At 45.1% G+C, this 22,748-nt stretch overlaps 4 protein-coding genes across 5 annotated transcripts; 2 read left to right on the forward strand and 2 right to left on the reverse strand.

The window, feature by feature from the left end:
* Positions 1 to 572: 572 nt before the first annotated feature.
* On the forward strand, positions 573 to 1,541 carry LOC100514118 (olfactory receptor 52B2). Its single transcript, XM_003129433.5, has one exon. It carries the CDS (start codon positions 573 to 575, stop codon positions 1,539 to 1,541), a length of 969 nt encoding a protein of 322 aa, XP_003129481.3.
* A 7,093-nt stretch (positions 1,542 to 8,634) lies between these two features.
* Positions 8,635 to 9,968, forward strand: LOC100625494 (olfactory receptor 52B2). Its single transcript, XM_021062353.2, has one exon. It carries the CDS (start codon positions 8,755 to 8,757, stop codon positions 9,700 to 9,702), a length of 948 nt encoding a protein of 315 aa, XP_020918012.2. The 5' UTR covers positions 8,635 to 8,754; the 3' UTR covers positions 9,703 to 9,968.
* A 4,385-nt stretch (positions 9,969 to 14,353) lies between these two features.
* LOC100519856 (olfactory receptor 56B34) lies at positions 14,354 to 17,943 on the reverse strand. Of its 2 annotated transcripts, none has more exons than XM_084978307.1 (3): positions 17,904 to 17,941; positions 17,345 to 17,493; positions 14,354 to 16,153 (listed from the first exon to the last, which is right to left on the reverse strand). In XM_084978307.1, the coding sequence occupies exon 3, from the start codon at positions 16,132 to 16,134 to the stop codon at positions 15,157 to 15,159; it is 978 nt and encodes a 325-aa protein (XP_084834433.1). In that variant the 5' UTR covers positions 16,135 to 16,153; positions 17,345 to 17,493; positions 17,904 to 17,941; the 3' UTR covers positions 14,354 to 15,156. The 2 variants fall into 2 exon arrangements, with proteins under 2 accessions (XP_084834433.1, XP_003129512.2); XM_003129464.5 differs by having other exon boundaries at positions 15,003 to 16,460; positions 17,904 to 17,943.
* Positions 17,944 to 21,525: 3,582 nt separating this feature from the next.
* On the reverse strand, positions 21,526 to 22,491 carry LOC102164515 (olfactory receptor 56B34-like). The gene has a single exon (XM_021102646.2). It carries the CDS (start codon positions 22,489 to 22,491, stop codon positions 21,526 to 21,528), a length of 966 nt encoding a protein of 321 aa, XP_020958305.2.
* Between the last annotated feature and the right edge of the window lie 257 nt (positions 22,492 to 22,748).

Genomic DNA, 22,748 nt, shown 5'->3' on the forward strand with positions numbered 1-22,748 from the left:
CGTACTAGCCAGATAAATCCAATGCGATTCACCTATAATCAAATTCAACATAGTTTAGCTAGGTGTTCAGGAAAGAGATGTTTTGCTATGAGCAGGGGCCACTGCAAAGCAGTGTGCTTTAAGGTATTTTGGGGTTGAATTTTGAGTAAGCAGAAGGGGAAGGGAAATTCAGGTAAACCCAGAAGGAGCAATGACTTAGGGGAAGGAGGAGGAACAGCGGGTAAGAGGGTGGCGGCTGCTCGTGCAGAGATGGTAGAAACAAGGTCAGACAGGCAGGCTGGGGCCCCAGTTTGGGAGCAGAGGACCCGGAGGCAGGCTGAAGGCTCTGTTGGCTCCCGAAGCATGACAACCACGGAAACTCTCCCTGCAAGTCAACACCCAAGGTCAGAAGTCACTCCTCCACCCAGCGAGCCTCTCTGGGAGAACGTTCCCCTGGAGAGCGAGCAGCCCAGTTGAGACAGCCAGGCTGTCCTCCGCGATCCCTGGGCACACTCAGCGGTGCTTCTGTTCCTCTCGCTTTCAGCAGACTCCTCCGCTGCTGACGCATCCTAGAGGGGACCCTGAAGGGCAGCATGACCCACGCCAACCTGACCCTCGTCCACCCTGCAGTTTTTGTCTTACTGGGCATCCCTGGGTTGGAGGCTTATCACCTCTGGCTGTCGGTACCCCTCTGTTTCATGTACGTCACTGCCGTCCTGGGCAACAGCGTCCTGATAGCGGTCATCACCACAGAACGTCGCCTTCACGAGCCCATGTACTTCTTCCTCTCCATGCTGGCCGCCACCGACATCTTGCTGTCCACCACCACCGTCCCCAAGGCCCTAGCCATCTTCTGGTTCCATGCTCACGCCATTGCCTTCGAGGCCTGTGTCACCCAAGTTTTCTTTGTCCACACGATGTTTGTGGGGGAGTCAGCCATCCTCTTAGCCATGGCCTTTGACCGCTTTGTGGCCATCTGCAGCCCCCTGCATTATGCCACCGTGCTCACGTGGCCTGTGGTGGGAAGGATTGGTCTGGCCATTGTCACCCGAAGTTTCTGCATCATCTTCCCAGTCATCTTCTTGCTGAAGCGGCTGCCTTTCTGCGGGACCAACCTCATCCCCCATTCCTACTGTGAGCACATTGGCGTGGCCCGCTTGGCCTGTGCCGACATCACCGTCAACATCTGGTATGGCTTCTCGGTGCCAATCATCATGGTACTCTTAGATGCCATCCTTATCGCCGTGTCTTACTCCCGGATCCTCCGAGCGGTGTTTCGTTTGCCCTCCCAGGACGCCCGGCACAAGGCCCTCAGCACGTGCGGTTCCCACCTCTGCGTCATCCTCATGTTTTATGGTCCGTCCTTCTTTGCGTTACTGACCCATCGCTTTGGACGTAACGTACCTCGGCACGTCCACATCCTGCTGGCCAATCTTTACGTGGTGCTGCCGCCGATGCTCAACCCCCTGGTCTATGGCGTGAAGACGAAGCAGATCCGGGAGGGGGTGGCCCGCTGGGTCTTCGGCATCAGGGTTTGGTGCTGTGCTTCCCCGCTGGGCTGATGGCTCTCCTCGGAGGCCCACTCCCAGCTGCAGGTGTGAAGCACAGAGATCTCCTAGACCGAGAAGCTTTTCCTCTCACTTCCTCTCCTCCTCTTCTTCTTCCTCCACATCTTCTCTTCTGGCTATTCTTCCGTGTCGTCATCTCCTGTTTCTTCTGTTTCTTCTTCTGGTCTCTTCTCCCGTGACAGTCTCTCCCCAGGAAGAATATCTATGTGCGTACGCCTCTGGTATGAGCATTCGGCATCCTCAGCAGACCAGACACACCCCAGAAACACAGGGAGCTGAGCGCCACATGAAGTGAGGGAGGCAGAAATGGATGCACATAATTCTATATTTGCTATCTGAAGGGATTCCAGTCTTTTCGTCCCCAGATGTGCACTGACTGTTTGCACAAACCCCCGTAGCTCTCCACCCACTTCTGTCCTCTGGAAAACGCCTGTTCATCCGCTAAAGTTGAGTTCGAGAACCGCCTTCCCCGAGATGTCTTCTCTGGTCTTCTCGGATAATCCCAGGCTTCTATCTCTGTATGTCTATTGCATCTTGTACCCATCTCAAAATACAGGAAACGAGTTATAATGGGTTGCTTGCTTCTCTGTACCCCGCGTTGACTGTATACTTGAAAGCAGAAGATTGTGTGTCATTCGTATTGGTACCCTCGGTGTGTCCCCGAATGCGTGGAACATAATAACTGTTTGAAAAATAACAGGAGCACAATTACCTTCCTCAAGTTAGAACATGCATCTCTGTTTTGCACTAAGGTGACCAGCCGGATTAGTCCACAAACCCAGTGACTGGTGAACCAGTTTCCTACAAAGGCAGTTGTCATACATGCGGATTCCTTCCTTTTCAGATCTTTGCTGTACTTCAAAGACCAGGGAAAAGCCAAGAGTAGAAGGACACAGGGTCCTCTTCCTCTGATATCTGGCTTCTGACTATCCCCGATACTAGGAAACAGAGCACATTTTCTTCCTGGCCACGTTAGCCAAGTTAGAGTTCACGGGTTTGTTGTTGTTGTTGTCGTTTGCCTTTTAGGGCCACACCCACGGCATATGCAGCTTCCCAGGCTGGGGGTTGAATCGGAGCTGCCGTTGCCAGCCTACATCACAGCCACAGCCATGCCAGATCCGAGCTGAGTCTGCGACCTATGCCTCAGCAATGCAGGATCCTTAACCCACTGAGCGAGGCCAGGGATTGAACCCAGATCCTCATGGGTACTAGTTGGGTTTGTTTCTGCGGTGCTGCAATGGGAGGAGTTCACGGTTTTGGCCCTTGTTCTTTCATGTTTTCTCAGAAAAGGTCACGTACACTCCTTTCTTCAACCACCACCTGCCTTCGTGGGTCCCCCATCTCTCTCTCCATCATGGAATTCTCTTTGAAGGTTTAGACACCCGAGTCCAACTATCAACTTGTTACCTCCTCCAGGATATAGACTCCCACGCAGGCTGGATTTCCTCCTGTCCCTGTTCCTTTTCTTGGGACACCCGTGAGGCTGATCCTGTCCATTTCACTGAGCTGGAAACCCTGGGGAGTTGCTCAGCTCCTTCCTCTCCAGCCTGCTCCCCAACAATTGACTGCTCTTGACCACAGCACTAAATAGTTATCTGGCTGGTATTTGGAGTTGTGTCAGGATTTGGGTCCTATCCACATTGTTTTCTAGCCGTGGGAACCTGTGAAATTTATTCAGCGTTTTTAGTGCCCCAATTTTTTTTTTAATCTATAAAATGGGAGCGCAATAGAACCTCATGGGGTTGTTGAGAAGATTAAGTGAAATAAACCCTGTATTCACCACTGTTATCTTCAGCGCATCGCACCTGAGAAATATTTCATTACTGCTATTAGTATTGTTAGTTTTTTCTCCACATTGTCCCTTATCCATTACTTAGACCCCTTATCATCTTTTCACCTCAGATATGGCACGAGCTGCTTAATTAATTTCAATGTTTTAAATCTTTTACACCATAACCTAAATTATACATTAACCCTCCACATTAAGCATTCTCAAAGGCAGGGCCAATCCTACTTCTTTTCGTCAAGTATTTTCAAGCCGTCTTTGTTTGGGTTTTCCACAGAATATTCCATAGCAACAATGACACATATCATCATGGAGGTTTAAAAGTTCCAGAGTCGAAGAAGCATGAAAAATGCTGACACCACGAGTCACGTCGATGGCCATCCAAGAGAAGACGAGAATTTGCAACATTTCCCACACTTAGGTGACCGGAGATATTTGTATCTGTGCTTACGTAACTTCCTGATAGCACATCCATTTACAGCTGTAAAATAGCCTCGTGTTCCATCAGCCGCAGTTTGGAAATCACAGGACCACAGAGCAATATCTAACCTATTGATGTCATGATCTGGTCCTGCTTTGCTTTTCTATCACTATCTCGAAACACGCCACCCCATAGTCGTGACTACATAATAAAATAATGTTGCTGACAATAATAACTGCAACACTAGCTAGTGTTTAGTAAGAGGCCACTCTGCGTTAGGAAGCGTGTTAAGCGCTCTGCTGCACTAGCGCATTTAATGCTCATACAACCTCATGAAATAGCACGGTTGCTCTCTCTGTTTACACACGGGCCACCCAACGCTCAGCTGGGATAAGTAATCAAGACCCTCTGGCCAGCAAATGGTCGTGTCCTGAGGCCAACTCTTCTTTTATTTTTCATTTTTAAAAAATTTTGTTTTAATTAGAGTTGATTCACGATGTTTTGTCAATTTCTGCTGTGCAGCAGAATGACCCATTTATACATATATATATATATGTATATACATTCTCTTTCTCATAATATTTCCCATCATGTTTCATCACGAGTGATTGGATATAGTTCCCTGTGCTATCCAGCGGGGCCTCATTGCTTATCACCCCAAATTCAGTAGTTTGCATCTACTAACCCCAAACTCCCGGTGCATCCCACTCCCTTCCCTCCCCCTTGGCAACCATAAGTTTATTCTCTATGTCCTTGAGTGTGTTTCTGTTGTGTACACAGGTTCATTTGTGCCGTATTTTAGACTCTGCACATGAGTGATACCAGATAGTCTTCGTCTTTCTCTGTCAGGATGAGACTTTCTAGTTCCAGCCTCAATTCCTCTTTGACGTCTTTGCCAGGTCCCCTCTGTCTGAGGGGACCACCTTGTCTTCTGGGCCTCACAGCAACGGTATTTATGGTTTCAGCTAAATAGCCATGACTCTGGAAAACCACTTGAGCTGTCAGAGGGCAGAGACTGTGTCTTAGTCACCTGTACAGTTCCAGCGTCTGGCACAGGGTTTAAAATGTTGGTGACGTGGTTGACCTCTGGACCCTTCACTGATGATATTATCTGATTTTATGACGGAAAAGCATTTGGGGACAGACAGACAGACAGACAGACACACCACCCAGCTCTTTCTGACTTACTATTTCTTCTCTATTGCTCAAGTTTCTACGTACGGTGAGGTCCAGCAAGCATAGTCAGGGCTTAATGTTCTGTGTCTGAGCAGCAGCAGCTAATGCCCCCTCGCCCACTCTGTGTCCCTGTGTTGGCCAGAGATAGAGCATCATTAGCAGCTGCCGTTTGTACAGACTGCTGCCGGGAGGGCACAGATTGCCCACGCTCTCTGGTTCCTGGGTCAGAGATCTCTGGAGACTGGTCCTGCTGGGGTCTGTTTCTGGGCAATTAGGTGAGATGCCCCCTAAAGACTGACGAAGGCAGAAGCTCCCTCCTCCCCAAGGGAGTCCTGCAGACCAGGCACACAGGCTGCCCTGTTTCACTCTTCATTCTGCCTCTGGTACCTTCCTTCACGTGTTCAGGAAGGACTTTCTCTGGAACTGGGATAAGTTTCTGGAAAAGGAATAAACGTTTGGTTCCTGGGATTTTTAGTTTTTTTCTGGAATAAACCCAATAAACTGTGGATTGAGACACGATCCTGTCGAGTCCTCTGTGAAAAGGAGTAAAAGTACACACTCTCCAGGGGGGCATCACAGCGTCTTGAACGGCTGCACACGTTTTTGCTCTTGTGGGCTGGGACTATGGCTCATCTTTTCCCCAGAATATTAAAGGGATTTAAAAACATCGAAACACTGAAAAGCAGGTGTAGGAGTTCCCGTCATGCTCAGGGGTAACGAACCCAACTAGGATCCATGAAGACGTGGGTCCCATCCTTGGCCTTGCTCTGTGGATTAAGGATCTGGCATTGCCATGGGCTGTGGTGTAGGTCGCAGATGCGGATCGGATCTCCGATTCAACCCCCGACTGGAAACTTTCATATGCGGTGGGTGCGGCCCTAGAAAGACACCCCCCCCCAAAAAAAAGAAAAGAAAAGTAGCTACGGTAAAACCCACAACTTAGTTTAAGTTAAAATATACTGTTTATATGAAGGTTAGAAGGTACTATAATTTTACTGGCTTTACTGGAAGAACTCATAAATACTATTTTCAAAATAAAATTATGGAAACATTTAACCATTAAAATCATGTCCAACATGTAGAGGTGGCCTTTAAAACACAGATTTGAGCCGCATGGTTCCACTTCTATGCAGATGTTTTTCCTTTGTAACTACTGTGGCAGTCTACCATCCCTGGTTGGTTTAATCCACGGAGGCAGGACCACCAATAAAGTTATACACAGATTTTCTGCTATCTGGAGGTGGGCGCCCCAACCCCTGCCTTGTTCAAGGCTCATTGATACACAGGGCCTCCTATTTCTCCTTTTGCCTTGAGTCCCAGTGTTGGGTCAGTACAGCACTGTCAATCCTGCCTTTATTTAAAATTTTGATATTTTGTCCATCATGATAGTTGCAGAATTTTTATTTTAAAAGGATTCTATGAAAATATTGTTTGTCTTGCTTACTGAGTTTTTTGGTACCCTTTTTTTTTTTTTTGGTCTTTTTAGGGCTGCACCAGTGGCATATGGAGGTTCCCAGGCTAGGGGTTGAACTGGAGCTGGAGCTGCCGGCTTACACCACAGCCACAACCACACAGGATCTGAGTCAGCCCTATACCGCAGCTCCCCGCAAGGCCGGATCCTTTACCCACTGGGTGGGGCCAGGGATCAAACCCTTGTCTTCATGGATCCTAGATGGGTTCGTTACCGCTGAGCCATGATGGGAACTCCATTCGGTCCTTTTAAATGTACCCAAAAGGCAAGTGCCTCCACTCGTCTCACCTTAACCTTGGCCTGAGAGCCACACCTGGAAGATAGAGCGGAGCGTCAGAGAGAAATGGAAACCCGGACGATGAGTCTTGCATCTTTAGATAATTCTTCCCACCCTGGAAACATATTTTCAGTTTCAGAAACAAAGACCTTTCCCTTTGTGCTCAAGTCAAATTAGGGTTGGATTTTCTGTTACTTATAACGTGTCATAACACACACATAGAAAGAAATTATCTTATGTATTTTTAATCTTGAATTTGCTTTTTCACTTAACCATACGCCATGGTTAAGACACTTTTTTTTTTTTTTTGGCTGCACCTGTGGCATGCAGAAGTTCCTAGGCCATGGGTTGAACCCATGCCACTGAGCCACAGCAGTGACAAAGCCACCAGGGAACTCCATTACTCCTTGAAAAAAAATGGAAACAAGACGTTCCATTGTAATATATGTACCGTAATTTATTTATTTACAGATATGGAAGTTGTGGTCATTTCTTTTGCTATTTCAACAGTGTAGCGATGAATATTCTTACAGATGTATCTATATGCTTTCACGTGGTGCCATCAGCACTGGGAGCTAATTGTTTATTTTTACGTTTTCCAATTGATAAGAAAACTACCATATTTTATTTAGTATGATACTGATGTTCACTTCTTTATATTTTGTTCACACATATATTGGCCATTTATTTTCCTTGTGTGATTTGCCTATTTTGATTCTTGGCACAGTTTGTAATTTTCCTTATTCACTTATACCAACTTTTAGGATTTAAGGATATTAACCTTTAGTCGATTACATGCTTTGTAATTTTTTCTCCTAGGATTTTTCTTTATCCTTGACTACATTACATCATTCAACTGTTACTGCTTATGAAGTAGGGTTTTCTTATCTCAGGAAGCGCTTTCCAACTCCCCAAATAGTTTCCTGTGTTTTCTCCTAAGACCCTCAATTTACGTTTTAATATTTTTGTAATTAAAAAAATACATCTTCAATTTATCTGGAGTTTCTATTTTTTACTGAGTGAAGTGGGAACTGATTTTATTATCTGACAACGATAACGTATCCCAATATCCCAAGGCCATTGCTTGAGCAGGGCTTCCTTTCCCCCCTAAACTGAAATGCTGCTTTGTTACATTTTAAATTTCAAATATAGTAGTTTCTATTAATTTGTACTGATTCACTGAATACCTAGGGTTTATTTAGTGTTTCTATGCCACGCACTATATTAGGTAGTTTATAGAATATTTGATTTAAACCTTGTAAAATAAACACGAATAGTTCATTTTCACAGATGAGGCTAAAATTTTATGTTGTGAAAAACTTGCTTATTGTCAATAATCAGAAAGTTGGAAAACCAGAAGTCGAACCTGAGGAAGGCTTCCCAGATGATAAATACTGAACTTACGAATTGAAATGTTAATAGGAGTTTAACACACATTAAAGATGGAAAAGTGTGGTCCAGATTAAGAGAAAAGCTTGAGCAAAGTCATGAAGGTCGGAAAACTCAAATTTTGTGTGGAGAATGAGTTGTAGTCTAATTTTACTTTGTTAGCGTGCCTAACGGGGATTAGAGCTAGAGAAGAAAGCATGCCCTCTGCATCCTTGAGAAATTTGGACTTTATCTTGTACACAATAGATCATTATATAAGGCTTGTAAGAAGATGCACAGAAAGATTTGTTTGTTTTGTTTTGAGCATAACGCCTCGGTTGCCACACACCGATGACTGTGGAGAGGTTGAGGATGGGAAGCTGGGAGAGGAGGAGACCCGATTAGCTGTGTGAAGCTATTGCAACAGAGCAGGTGAAGGATGGTCAAAGCCTGCGTAGGACCATGTAAGTGAGAATGGGGAGTTATGTCAGGAGTCTAGACATTGCTGTGTTGCGATCAGGAACCTATGTCAGTATTTATGTTTGCAATGCTAGCGCAGGATGTCAGAGCATAACTACATACTCTAGGTCAAGGCATGCGTGATTGACTCATTCTCTAATGTTCAACTTTTAGCGAAACTTACAGCTGGTTCTTCTCGCCGACTCCCAGTTTCTGTCGTCTTCACAGAGAGATTCCAAAACAGGCATCATGTTTGGGGCTAACCTCACCATCTTCCACCCCACCGTGTTCATCCTACTTGGCATCCCGGGACTGGAGATCTACCACACCTGGCTTTCCATCCCCTTCTGCCTCATGTCCATCGTCGCAGTCCTGGGAATTGGAGCCCTCATCCTTGTTGTCCTCAGTGAAAGCACCCTTCATGAACCCATGCATGTCTTCCTGTCTATGCTGGCGGGCACCGACAACCTGCTGTCCACCACCACCGTGCCCAAGGCCCTGGCTATCTTCTGGTTCCATGCTGGGGAAATCGCCTTTGATGCCTGCATCACTCAGATGTTTTTCATCCACGTTGCCTTTGTGGCTGAGTTGGGAATCCTGCTGGCCATGGCATTTGACCGCTATGTGGCCATCTGTGCCCTCTTGAGATACACAGCCGTCTTAACTCCTTCCACAATCGTGAAACTGACCCTGGCCATCTGGGGATGGGGTATTGGGACCATTTTCCCTATCATATTCCTGCTGAAGAGGCTGCCATACTGTCGGACCAATATCATCCCCCACTCATACTGTGAGCACATCGGGGTGGCCAGATTGGCCTGTGCTGACATCACTGTCAATATCTGGTATGGCTTCTCGGTGCCAATGGCCTCCGTCTTGGTAGATGTGGCATTCATTGCTGTTTCCTACACTTTGATCCTCCAGGCCGTGTTCAGACTTCCTTCCCAGGATGCTCAGCACAAAGCTCTCAACACCTGTGGTTCCCACATTGGCGTCATTCTCCTCTTTTTCATCCCGTCTTTTTTTACTTTCCTGACCCATCGCTTTGGCAAGAATATCCCCCACCATATTCACATCCTTCTGGCCAATCTCTATGTGTTAATTCCCCCCATGCTTAATCCCATCATCTATGGAGCAAAGACCAAGCAAATCAGAGATAGTCTGGCTCACATGTTATCTCGCGTGGGGATGTCTTGAGAAAGCTCATAGTTCCTTCATAGTTTGCAGGCTTTCAAAGCCGCAGGAAAAAAGAGAACTCACCAACCAAGCTTCCAAGTTTAGGCACTAGAGTGTATTGCTGCAGAAAGCACACGGCCTTTGGAATAAGATGTATCTGCATTCAAATCCTGATCCCTTACTTTCAGATGCTTGACCTTGGGCAGCTTCTTATCTTCTGGAAATTTAGTTCTAACCCATAAAGTGGAACCAATTGTACCTCTGCTCTCAGAGCTTTGTAACCAAATTAAATCTGTAAACAACTTGGGACATCGCTTAGCATTTAGTGGACTCTCAGTGTTAGCTGTCATTCTAACCCGAAGTTTCTCCCCTGAGGAAGATGTTTCAGATTTGATGTCTATGAGATTCCAGTGTTTTCAAAGGTTCCTCTCCCTTCAAAGGCCATCGTCACCTCCAACACCGTTGTCATCAAACAATAATTTTGCCACACAAACCAAATTAGGTAATGCATATAAAAGAGTGCTTTTTAAAACTAAGCTATTGAAAAAGACTAAAAGGGACATTGATTACATTTTATAAGTAAGGAACTATCGCCATGATTGTATTAAAAGAGATATCTTGACTCACGCAACAAGTGGAACAAGTGACACGGGCATTGCCCTGAGAGAGCTGATTGTCTGAGATGGACACATGAACAAAGACTAAGTTATGGGGTCACACAGATGACAGAAAATATGCTGCAGCACACAGATACTCGAATGTTAAAAAGATAGAGCAAGCTACTAAATACCCTATGATTTTATGTCCTCTTCTCTCTCCATACACATAGGTTTTTTTTTTTTTTTTTTTTTTTTTTTTTACTTAACTAGAGAGAGTCATGCGGCTTCAAATTCCATTTCTAAATTAAAATGAGTTCTAAATGGCTATCTCCAGACTAGACTTTTCTCTTGAGATCCATGTTCATATATTCAACTATTTCTGGACATCTCTAGTGATCGGTCCAGTAGGCATCTCAAAATAAACACGACTGTGTCACGATAGCTTCAGTTCTACTTAATTTCAATCCACTAACGACACAAATTCATTCCCGTCGCATTTAAAGTGCAGCATGTGTTGACAGGATCTGTCTGCCACGCGGGGACTCAGGGATGCTAGATCCCGTCGTCTTGTGAAGTTGTCCCAACCATGCGCTTCTCAGAGTGGCCAATGCAGGGAAAGAGAGGGAGGGTGAAGCCCTCCGGGAAGGAACCGCCTTGGTTTTGAACTCACTCGTCGCTTTTGCTCACACGTTCATTGTTGAAGATGTGGCCTCCGCAAGGCCCCAATTCAAGTGCAAGGGGAGGTGAGGCATGTAGGCGTGTTCGTGGGTTCGCAGTGAGTACGATTTGTCTCTGCCACCCTCTGTGCTCTTGACGGCTTAATATTTCTTTTTTCTCTTCTTCCCTCCAAGAGAACACACTCAGGTCCTCTCCATGGGACAGAACCCCAAAGTCCCATCCAGGTACTTCCCCAGCTCCAGTGTAGGCACTTTAATTAACTGACAGTATTTAAGGGAACTTTTGCTTGAAGCTCTTAAAAATCATGTCTTACTCTTTGGTGTTTAGAAACAGGTCATTTTTCCATTTCTGGAAGGCTCTGAGTTTTTTTTAAAACCCTCTGTGGGAGGCAGAATATGCCCTCTGAAGATATCTCCATCCTAATCCCTAGATCCTGTGTGTTAGAATACATGGCAAAGGGGAATTAAGGTTGCAGATGGAATTAAGATTGTGAACGAGCAGATGTGTGGATTATGTGAGTGAGGTCCCTGCAATAACAAGGGTTTTTATACGTGAAAGAGGGAGGCAGGAATGCGAAGGGTGAGAGTGAAAGAAAATCATCAGAAAGACAAATAATGTATAGAACATTCACTTGTGGAATCTAACCCCCCCCCCCCAAGCTCACAGAAAAGGAAGAATGGTTGTTACCAGGGGCTGGGGGGACCGTGGGGGAAGTGAAAATATGCTGGTCCAAGGATGCAAATTTCCAGTCCTAAGACAATTAAGTTCTGGGGATCTAATGTTCAGTGATGATAATGGCAGCTAAAAATACTGTATTATCCTGAAAGTTGAAAGTTGCTTAGCGAGTAGATTTAACTCTTCACATCCCCCCCAAAGAGAAGATAATTATGGGATATGATGGAGATGTTACAAGGCCGCGTGTCATCATTTTGAAATATACAAGTGCATCAAATCAATACACCAAACACCTAAAACTCAGCATGTCACCTGTCAGTTATGTCTTAGATCTGGGGGAAAAACACGTGGAGGAGAGAAATCAGTAGTCATTCAACCTACAATGTTATTTTTTTTTTCTCTGTGTGAATATCAAGTAATTATGTTGGGTGTAATAAATGAAAATTAGTCTTATTTTGTTTTTCTTTTTCGGCTGCCTCGCGTCACGTGGAGTTCCCGGGCCAGGGATCAGATCTGAGCCTACACCATGGCTGCAGCAATGCTGGATCCTTTAACCCGCTGTGTGGGGCACGGGATCAAACCTGCGTCCTGGCGCTGCAGAGATGTCACCTATCCCATTGCACCACAGCGGGAATCCTGGGTTAGTCTGATCTTCATAATTTTTGAACCATGAGAAGCAAATTTAACCTATAGGATTTAATGAGGATGAGATGAAGCTGTGTTTGGGGCCATTTTCAAGCCTCCAAATACTCTATATAGGGCACTGCAGTTATTCTTATGCCCCCTCCAGGTGAATACATGGGTGCGACTGGGTTAATCTGGAGCCCTCTTCGTGATAACGTCTCTCTCTCCTGCATGTTGGATCTGAAATTGCTGACCCCTGAGGGAAGAGTCAGCCTGACCTGTTGGAAAAGAAGGCAGCTTCTCTTCTCATGCTGTCTCCAAACCCAGCCCTCAAATCTGCGCATCCCAGGTGAAGAGCCGGTTACCTGTAGCTCTGCTGTGGGTTTTCTGCCTTCATGTCCTGCCCTGCATTAAACCGCTCAGGCTGGTACCTCGTGGTCCCTAGCACTGCTCACAGCCATCCCGGGCCTGTCTTCCAAGGAGCTGATGCCCACGCGTGGATTCGTCCACCAGCTTCATGAAGGCTGTCCTCAGTGCATGGTCCAGAACCTTCTATTTTACTCTTAAAATACATTGGAAAAGACGCTAAATCTACGCTCCTCTGAGTCCTTCACACAGAATTTGTTAGGTAGTGGGGGCTGCAGAGGTCCTGTGCTAAACATACAGTTTTTTTTTTTTAATTTCTTTAAAAGACTTCATTTTTCAAAGCATTTTTGGTTTAAGGCATAAGTGGGTGAAAATGGCAGAAGGTTTGTAAATACCCCTTGCCCCCATACACGTAATGAACTACCCCAGTATCCATATTCTACACCATGATGGGGAATCTGATGCTGCACATTCTATGAGCGTTTTTTGTCTGTTTTGTTTTGTTTTGTTTTGATGGGCCAACCAAAGGGTTGGAACTTTTCATTTTTATTTATTTATTTTTTAAAGATTTTTATTTTTCTATCATAGTTGATTTACGATGTTCTATCAGTTTCTGCTGTACAGCAAAGTGACCCAGTCTCTCTCTCTCTCTCTCTCTCTCTCACACACACACACACACATTCTTTTTCTCACATTGTCGTCCATCATGTTCCATCACAAGTGACTAGATATGGTTCCCTGTGCTCTACAGCAGGATCTCATTGCTTATGCATTCCGAATGTAATAGTTTGCATCGATTAACCCCAAACTCCCAGTCCATCCCATTCCCTCCCTCTTCCCCGTGGCAACTACAAGGCTGTTCCCCAAGTCCATGAGTTTGTTTCTTTTCTGTAGATAGTTCATTTGTGCTGTTTACATTCTATGAGTTTTGACAAAAGTATAATACCACCTGTTCACCACCGTGGTTTGATACGGAATAGCTGTTTGGCAGCCCTAAAAAGCCTCAGTTCTCTGCTGGTTCGTCCCTCCCTCTTATCACATGCTCTTTTGTCCAGTTTCACTCGAGCGATAAAACCAGTAAACATTCATTTAGACGCCACCAAAAAGGCACTTGGGGCCATTTGTCCAGGCTTTGACTTTTATCGCAAAAATTTAAAAATTACCTCTCTATGGGCTGTGCGTATTTTCTCCCATTTTCTTTCAATTTTATCAACCTCCTAATGACACATGGAAATAGTGAATGCTCCCGGTGTACACATGAGAAAAACAGCAGGGAGTTTAGGTAAGTTGCCAAAGACTGTGTTCTGTCTCCTGGGATGCAGTTGACCAAAACAGAACACAGGTTGTAAGCAAAACTGGAACTTACGTTCTCATCAGATTGAAGACTTAAAAGCCAGACTGCAGGAAGGGCAAGGATATTAAACCACGGGGAGGATGGGAACGAGCCTCCTCCATCTGTCATCTCTATTATATCTGTGTGAAAAAAAGCCTGAAACGAATATAATTTGGTAAACAACTATACTTCAATTAAAAAAAGAAATTCACAACAAAGAGATGCAGATAGGTCTAGACTCTGTTGGGATCGTCTTTATCCACTCCTCAAGGAAGGTCATATTATATTAAACTCCAAAACGAAGAGATTATGGGGCAGATGGTCTCATTACTTTTATTCCAAAAAGCGTCTTGGTTCCAGTACAAATGGAGTCCACAGAATGTGAAGGAGGACAGCCTTTGTCAAGCTGTAAAAGAGTTTATTACATTCTTGCCACACATAATGATTTTTTACTCCACTGATTGAAGATCTGCTGCTTTGACTGTTAGACAGGAATTTGGCTACATTTTAAAAAACAACCACTTAATTCACATACTGTAAATTTAAAGGGTACAATTCAATGGTTTTTCATATAGTCATAGAGTTATGCAACTACCACTCACCAATTCTAGAACATTTTTATCATTGCAAGAAGGGATCTGTTACCCATTCGCAGTCATTGTCACTCCCCATGCCCAACGTCCCAGCCTCTGACAAACACTGTCTGCTTTCTGTCTCTATGGATTTGCCTATTATGCACCTTTCATGTATATGGAAATATACAATATATGACCTTTATGTCTAGCTTCTTTAAGTAGCATAATGTTTTAAAGGTTCGTCCATGCTGTAGCAGGTGTTGGTAGTGTCAGTGATTCATTCCTTTTTGTTGCCTAAAAATATTTAAAATATGGATAGACCTTATTTTTTTTAATCTAGTCATCAGCTGATGGACATCTGAGTTATTTCCATGCTTGCAACTTTTAAATGTAAAATTTTTTCCCATTGAAAGCCATGTATGTAGTTCTGCGTAGGCAGGAATTACCTCTTATATTTATTTTCATTTATAATTTTTTTTTTTATTTCAAGAGACGTGAATTTTTGTTCATGTGTTAGCTAACACATTATATTTCCTAATGAAAGGGGAAGATCAAATTCACACCTGTATTTGTTGGGCTTTAAAACCTGTGCTCCTTTGCAGCACAGCACATCTTTAAGGTGGTGTCACTTCTGGAACACGTTCTCATGCAACCCAAGCACCCTCTGGAAGCCCACTCTGAGCTCATGGGTCCTCAGAGCATACACCATGGGGTTAAGGGCTGGGGGAATGACAATGTTAAGCACGTTGAGAAGGACAGGGAAGATGGGAACGGCTTTTCCGGCCAGCTGGGCTATGGACACTACAACAATGGTTGTGTAGAAAAAGAAGATGAGGATGAGATGAGAGCTGCAGGTGCTCAGAGCCTTGACTATTGCCTCAGCAGAGTTCAGCCTCAGCACAGAGCGAAAGATCAGAACGTAGGAAATAAAGACCAGAGCCATGTCACTTCCCCCAATGACCCACGCCAAAGCCAGCTGATAAAACCTATTGATGGTGATGTCATCGCAGGCCAAGCCAGTGACCCCCGGGTTTGAGCACATGCAGTGCTCGATTTCGTTCTTGGAGCAGTAGCATCTCTGGGCAGCCAGTACAGGCACTGGGATGGTTAGCAGGACGTTCCTAAGCACCATGAATACCACGGCTTTGACCACAAAAACTCCAGTGACTACGGAGGGGTACCGGAGTGGGTGGCAGATGGCTACATATCGATCCACAGCCATGCAGAGGAAGACGCCTGACTCCATGGTAGTAAAACAGTGGACAGCGTAGATCTGAGCAAAACACTCAGGGAGGCTAACGGCCTTGGCATCAAACCAGAAGATGGCCAGAATTCTGGGCATGATGGTCGTAGCCAAGCCAATGTCCACTACAGCCAGGACACTAAGCAATTGGTACATGGGCTGGTGCAGGTTAAGCTCATGGTGGATGGTGATCACGATGAGGAGATTGGCACCGAGGGCTAAGAGGTAGAGCAGAGCCAGCGGCAGGGAGAGCCAGTGCTGCCACTCGTGAATGCCCGGGAGCCCCAGCAGGACGAACTCGGACACCTGAAACCCTGAGCTATTGGTAGCACTCTGGGAGGTATGCACATCTCGAGGCATCTTAATCCTTAGTGTCTGTCTGTAGATACAGGGAAATGAGAAGGAATCTTGGTTAAGTTTTCAGCTGAGATTCAGATTTACTTTAAAGATGCCCTGTTGACTCGCACGTCCATTGATCATGGTATTTCCCAGATCTCTTTTGTGTCTGGAAAATTTTCAGAAAGAGCAACTGAGATGGACGAAAGAGGTCCTCAAAGGAAGATTACAGCAGAACCATAGAGTCAGAGAGGAGTCAGTTATTCGCTTCATGTCATTCAACGATGGTTTTTTACTTGGAACAGGAGGACATCGGACACAAAGCAGGGGACACAATCATTGTGAGCAGTCTGATTTCTCAGGAGGTAAGTACGAAAGACAGAATAGAGTCTTTAAATATTAGTGTTTAAATATTTAATTTAAATATTAAATTTAATATAAATATTATGTTAATATAAATATATAAATAGAATATAAAATTATTTTATTATAAAATAATATTAAATTAAAATAGTAAAATATTAAATATTTAAATATTAAATATCACATTTAATTGGGATCTTATGAAATATGAATATTAATTTATAAAATTGACATCTTAAAAATGTTTTCTTTATTATTCAGTCATTCTTTGCATCTCTTTCTTTACTTAAAATTTTTTTAATATCTGTCACTAAAGGTATTATTTCTATGTCTTAATATTTCACATTATTTTCTCTTACTATATTTAAAATTTTTTTGAGTGGACTTTGTTTCTAGAGTAGATTTTCTAATTAATTGGTGCTAGTGGTAGGAAATCTGCTGATTTCTGTTATTTTGCTTTAGAGTCTGTCTATTTCATCGTCCGTTATAAACACCTTTTACTTCGTTTTTTTCTCTGATTTCCTTGTAAGACCTCATAAATGTTATAAAAATGACAACTTCGACTCCTCCTTTTCAGGTGTTGTATCTCTTATTTATGTTTTTCTGTTCTTTTTTAATCAGAAAATAGTGATAGAAGCCCATCGTATTTTCTCCGCTTGGTTGATTTAATACGCCTGTTAAATTTCACGCTGACGGTGGTGGCGTTTTACTAATGGAACAAACAGTGTATTAGAACAAAGAGTGTAATAGAACAAACAGTGTCGAAATCATGAAAGAATGGAACCTTGCGATTCATAAAATTCTCTGATTTGGGGAATCTTTGCTTTAGCATTTATTGCTCAAGAATCACTTGGTTTGCCCATTTACTCACCAGTTTTTTATTGCGAGCCTCCTGTGTGTCCGACGCTGTGAGAGCCAAGAGGTTTCCTTCGTGCAGTCCTCTGGCTGGAGAGTCCCATCACGTCCACCACGGACGAGAGCTCATGTCCTTGGCCTTGTTCCCAGATACAGCTCTTCCCTCTGCCCAGGTCAAGAGACGGATGGAAGGCAAAGAAAGACAGCTTGAGAGATCCGAGGAGAGCGAGCCAGATTTCGAGGCCAGGACAGACTCCTAGGGGGATGGACGGCCTCCACCGACGCTGCTCCCACTGCCTTGGCATGGGCTGGCTCACTTGCTGCTGCAGGGGGCCGTGAAGATGGATGGCCGCGGGCCGGTGCTTCCTCTCGGGCTGTTTCCCCTCTCCTGACTCCTGCTGCCTCTGCTTGGCCGTTTGTTGCCCAGAGCAGATCTAGCCCTCTCTCTACCACGCCTGGGGTTTTGGTGAAGCATCACCGTGGGAATGACCTGGTCCTGGTCTGACCCTCCCTGGCCCATCCCGTGGCAACCCTCAGTCTCACGGAAGCACCCCTGGGGCGGGCTGTTTACTCACGCTGGCAGGACGGCCCCTGGTGGCTCTGAAGCTTTGTCTTGGTGATCCTGGGAACAGTCCTATTTAAGCCTAGTCCTGGGGGCAGGGCTGCCAGGTGGACAGCTCTGCCAGGTTGAATTGTTGGTGGAGGTGTGTTCTAGGCTTGGGTTCCTCCCCACTTACTCTAGCAAGGGCAGCCAGTTCTTTTATAATGTGGCACACGGATTCTGAAACATTACCGTGCTGTGCAAAAATCCCACACGAAATCCCCAGGATTTATGGAAAAATGGAGTTATGAGCGCAGTACTCAAAACTTAGTGACATATTTTAAAAAAGAGAGAGAAAACAAACAATAAACAGTAGCCGACTTTTACACATGTTAAATAAGAGCAATATAAATGGTGACACTTTTTCGAAAAGGCACCGAACTTGCTTGTGGCGGCAGGTAAAAGGGTGGCAGCTGGTGGGTTATTTGAAGTGGTAAAAGGAACTTTATCTGAAGTCAGCTGGAGAGCTGTGACGTGAACAAAGGTAGCTGGTGGATATTAGAGTGTGTGCACATGTGTGTTTGCTGTACTTCCAGGCGGCTTGTCGCCAGCTTGGTGCAGTTTTCTGCATTCCACCAGTGCAACTAGTGGACAAAGTTGCCCAAAGGCAAATGCGCAATTCAGTTATGCTCATAGGGTTTCGTAACACATTGCTGGTGTTGGGACATATTTCTATGTTCTTACCTAGTGACACAGCAGGACTGAGTGTATCCTTTTCCCCTCCGTCAACCGTCTTCTCCTCTCCCATATTATGCACCTCAGTAAATGAAGATTCTAAGGATGGTCAACTTAAAACAAAATCTCTGTTCCACACACTTCTCCCTAAGTCTGTCCATGGCACCTTCCAGTCTCATTCCTGTATCCTCAGGATCTGCCTTTCACGACCTACTCTCTTTTCAGAGTCATCTTTGTGTGTTACCCTGACTTCTTCACTTTTTAATCTATGGTCATGTAAAATCTTATCATTGCATTGAAACTGCGTGTGGTGGTGGGATGGACTTGGAGTTTGGGGTTAGTAGATGCAAATGATGGCATTTAAAATAGATATGCAGGAAGGTCCTATTGCATAGCACAGGGCACTCTATCCAATCTCAGGGATACAGCGTGATGGCAGATCATATGAGAAAAAGAATGTATATGTTTGTATAAGTGGGTCACTTTGCTGTACCACAGAAATGGGCCCAACATTATAAACCAACTCTACTTAAAAAAAAAAAAAAGAAAGAAACTGCTCTTGCTAATGTTTTCCATGCTAACTACCTGAATAGGCATCATAGCAGAAAGAAACCCAGTAGGGCAGCAATGGCCCACTCAAATTAGAATAAAAAGAAATATTGGTGCATAGTCAACATATTATATTATGTTCAGGTGAACAATATAGTGATTCAAGATCTGTGTATATTGCAAAATGGTCATAATACGTCTGGTTAACATCCATCCCCACACATGGTCTCAGACTTTCTTTGGTGATGAGGACGCTCTCTTAGCAACTTTCAACTATGCAACACGCTGTGATGAACCAGCGCTGCCATGCTGGGCATTACAGCCCTCTGATTTCTTTATCTATGACTGGAGGTTTGGACCCTGCTGACCCCTCGACCCATTTTGCCCCCTTCCTCAACCTCTGGCAGCCACACATCTGTTCTTTGTGTCTAAAAGCTTGGTTGGGGAGTTCCCCTCAGGGCTCAGCGGAAACAAATCTGACTAGTTTCCATGAGGATGCAGGTTCGATTCTTGGCCTCACTGGGTGGGTTAAGGATCCAGCATTGCCATCAGCTGTGGTGTAGGTCACAGACATGGCTCGGATCTGGTGTTGCTGTGGCCGTGGTGTAGGCTGGCAGCTGTAGTTCTGATTTGACCCCAGCCTGGGAACCTCCATATGAAGTGAATGTGGCCCTAAAAAGACAAAAGTACACACACACACACACACACACACACACACACACATATAATGTATACATATAGGATCATTTATTTACAATCAGTGTGGACTCATGGGTATGTATTTTGTACTTTAGTTATAATCTAGTACTAGAGCTTCTGACATACAAAGAACTTTGAATCATCACACTACTCTTACAACAAAAAGCTAAAAAAAAAAAGGAAATTCAATGATTTTCCTTGGATTCATCAAGAATTGGCATTGCAGGCTAGCTCTAGCCCCACATTTGGACAGACGGTGAATACATAGAATGCAGAGAGTCTGGCTAATAGGAGCAGAAGCTGGAGTTCCTATTGTGGCTCAGTGGAAACAAATCTGACTAGTATCCATGAGGACGTAGGTTTGATCCCTGGCCTGGCTCAGTGGGTTAATGATCTGTCATTGCTGTGAGCTGTGGTGCAGGTCGCAGACTCAACTCAGATCCTGCGTTGCTGTGGCTGTGGTGTAGGCCAGAAGCTATAGCTCCAATCTGAACCCTAGCCCGGGGCGGGAACCTTCATATGCAGTGCATGCTGCCCTAAAAGACAAAAAAACAAAAACAAAAACAAACAAACAAAAAGGGAGCAAAAGCTGCTGGAGCCATAAACTGGTGGGAAGACTTCAAAGGTAATTTTGACAAATCCCGGAGGATGAGTGTCGACTAGCACGAAAATGAGAAGTACTTGGAGCTGCCGTCTTAGCAAAGCTCCGCACTCTACACCCAGCGACTCCAGCAGATTCTCATTGTAAGGATCTGAGAACGGATTGTGAGATAAGCCCGGAGCATTCTCCCTGAGAGGGGCCTCCTCTCCAGGAGAAGACATTCACAGAGCCCTATCCCACCCAGGGGGAGGTGTTTTTCTGACTCCAGGGTGTTGTTTAGCCCTGTGACCTCAGTTCTCTGATGGGTCCAGAAGAGTGGTTAATTTTTAGTTTGTCCAGCTTTGTCTTGATCTAAGGGAGTGACAACTTCTAAGCTTTTGTTATATTTTGGAACTGAAAATAAGTTTGAATTTTCTTTTGCATTCTGGTCGTGGCCCCCAAATTTTCACTAGTTTCTTAGTGTTCCAGTCTCTCTATGTCCCTTTAAAGATTTTTTTTTTTTTTTTTGTCTTTTTAGGGCTGCACCTGTGGCATATGGAGGTTCCCAGGTTAGGGGTCAAATCGGAGCTGTTGCTGCAGGCCTACACCACAGCCATAGCAACACAGGATCCAAGCCACGCCTGTGACCTACACCACAGCTCACGGCAATGCCGGATCCTTCACCCAGTGAGCGAGGCCAGGGATGGAACCTGTGTCCTCAGGGATGCTGGTCAGATTCATTAACCACTGAGCCGCGACGGAAGCTCCAGTTTTGCTTGGATTCCAATCTCACTCTACAACTTCCTTCCCATTTGACCTTGGGCAAGTTTCTCAACTTTCTTGCCTCATCTGCGAAATGTGTAAATAACAATTGGTCTTGCTTCATAGGATTGTTATGGCAAGTCCATGAGTTAATGTTTGTGAAGTGTTTCAATCAGTACCTAGTAAGTGCTATACACAAATAGGTAAATTAATTTGAACGGATGACCCTAGCAAGTGGGAGATGTGGGCTCCAAAGTCTGAACTGTTGGCCTCCAAAGCTTGTGCTCCTTCCGCAATACCAAACGATAAACTTCTGCCATTTAAAGCGGGCTTATTTCCTAGCCCCATTCCCAGCCAGCCCAAGCACCTTCTGGAAGCCCATTCTCAGTTCCTGGGTCCTCAGCGCATACACCATGGGGTTAAGGGCTGGGGGGATGACACTGTGCAGCACGTTGAGGAGAACGGGGATGAAGGGAAACTTTCTTCCTGCCAGATGGGTGACCGATACCACAACGATGGCTGTGTAGAAAAAGAGAATGAGGGTGAGATGGGAGCTGCAGGTGCTCAGGGCCTTAGATGCTGCTTCCGCAGAGTTCAGCCTCAGCACGGAGCGGATAATCCAAGCATAGGAAGCAAAGACCAAAGCCATGTCACTCCCAACCATAATCCAGGCCAAAGCCAAATGGTAAAACCTATTAATAGCGATGTCATCACAGGCTAGACGGGTGACCCCCAAGTTAGAGCACAGGCAGTGGTCGATCTCGTTCCGGGAGCAGTAGTGTCTCCGAGCCGCCAGCACGGGCACTGGGAGGGTCAACAGGCCATTCCTGAGTATCATGGACAATGTGACTTTGACCACAAACGCTCCAGTGACTACGGAGGGGTACCGAAGCGGATGGCAGATGGCTACGTATCTGTCCATAGCCATGCAGAGAAAGACGCCTGACTCCATGCCCATGAAAGCATTGATGGCATACATCTGCGCGAAGCACTCAGGGAGACTGATGGTCTTGGCGTTAAACCAGAAGACGGCCAGGATCTTGGGCATGATGGTGGTAGCCAGACCAATATCCACCATAGCCAAGATGCTAAGGAACTGGTACATGGGCTGGTGCAGACTAGGCTCATGTTGGACTGTGATCAAGATGAGGAGATTGGCACCAAGAGCGATGAGGTAGATCAGGGCCAGCGGCAGGGAGAGCCAGTGCTGCCACTCGTGAATGCCCGGGAGCCCCAGCAGGACGAACTCAGACACCTGAAACCCTGAGCTATTGGTTATTCTCAGCGTGGTACCCATCTATGGACTGTCTGGTCCTCAGAATTTACCTGAATTAAGGAAAACCAAAATAGGCTGTGGTTAGCTCAGCTGAGGGTCAAAATTTGTGTAGCGTTATAAGAATCACCACCAATAACTCTGTCCTTTTTATTTTTTTAATTTTTTTTGTCTTTTTTTTTTTTTTTTTTTTTTTTTGCTATTTCTTGGGCCGCTCCCATGGCATATGGAAGTTCCCAGGCTAGGGGTTGAATTGGAGCTGTAGCCACCGGCCTATGCCA

The sequence above is a fragment of the Sus scrofa genome, chromosome 9, assembly GCF_054392235.1.
Source record: "Sus scrofa isolate SSC_HxYL_T2T_F1_AM1 chromosome 9, Sscrofa_HxYL_maternal_Yorkshire_Landrace_v2.0, whole genome shotgun sequence".
Lineage (NCBI taxonomy): Eukaryota > Metazoa > Chordata > Mammalia > Artiodactyla > Suidae > Sus > Sus scrofa.

What these genes read in the sequence shown, in the direction of transcription:
- LOC100514118 (XM_003129433.5), top strand. Translation starts at nt 573, where the DNA reads ATGACCCACGCCAACCTGACCCTCGTCCACCCTGCAGTTTTTGTCTTA.
- LOC100625494 (XM_021062353.2), top strand. Translation starts at nt 8,755, where the DNA reads ATGTTTGGGGCTAACCTCACCATCTTCCACCCCACCGTGTTCATCCTA.
- LOC100519856 (XM_084978307.1), bottom strand. Translation starts at nt 16,134, where the DNA reads ATGCCTCGAGATGTGCATACCTCCCAGAGTGCTACCAATAGCTCAGGG.
- LOC102164515 (XM_021102646.2), bottom strand. Translation starts at nt 22,491, where the DNA reads ATGGGTACCACGCTGAGAATAACCAATAGCTCAGGGTTTCAGGTGTCT.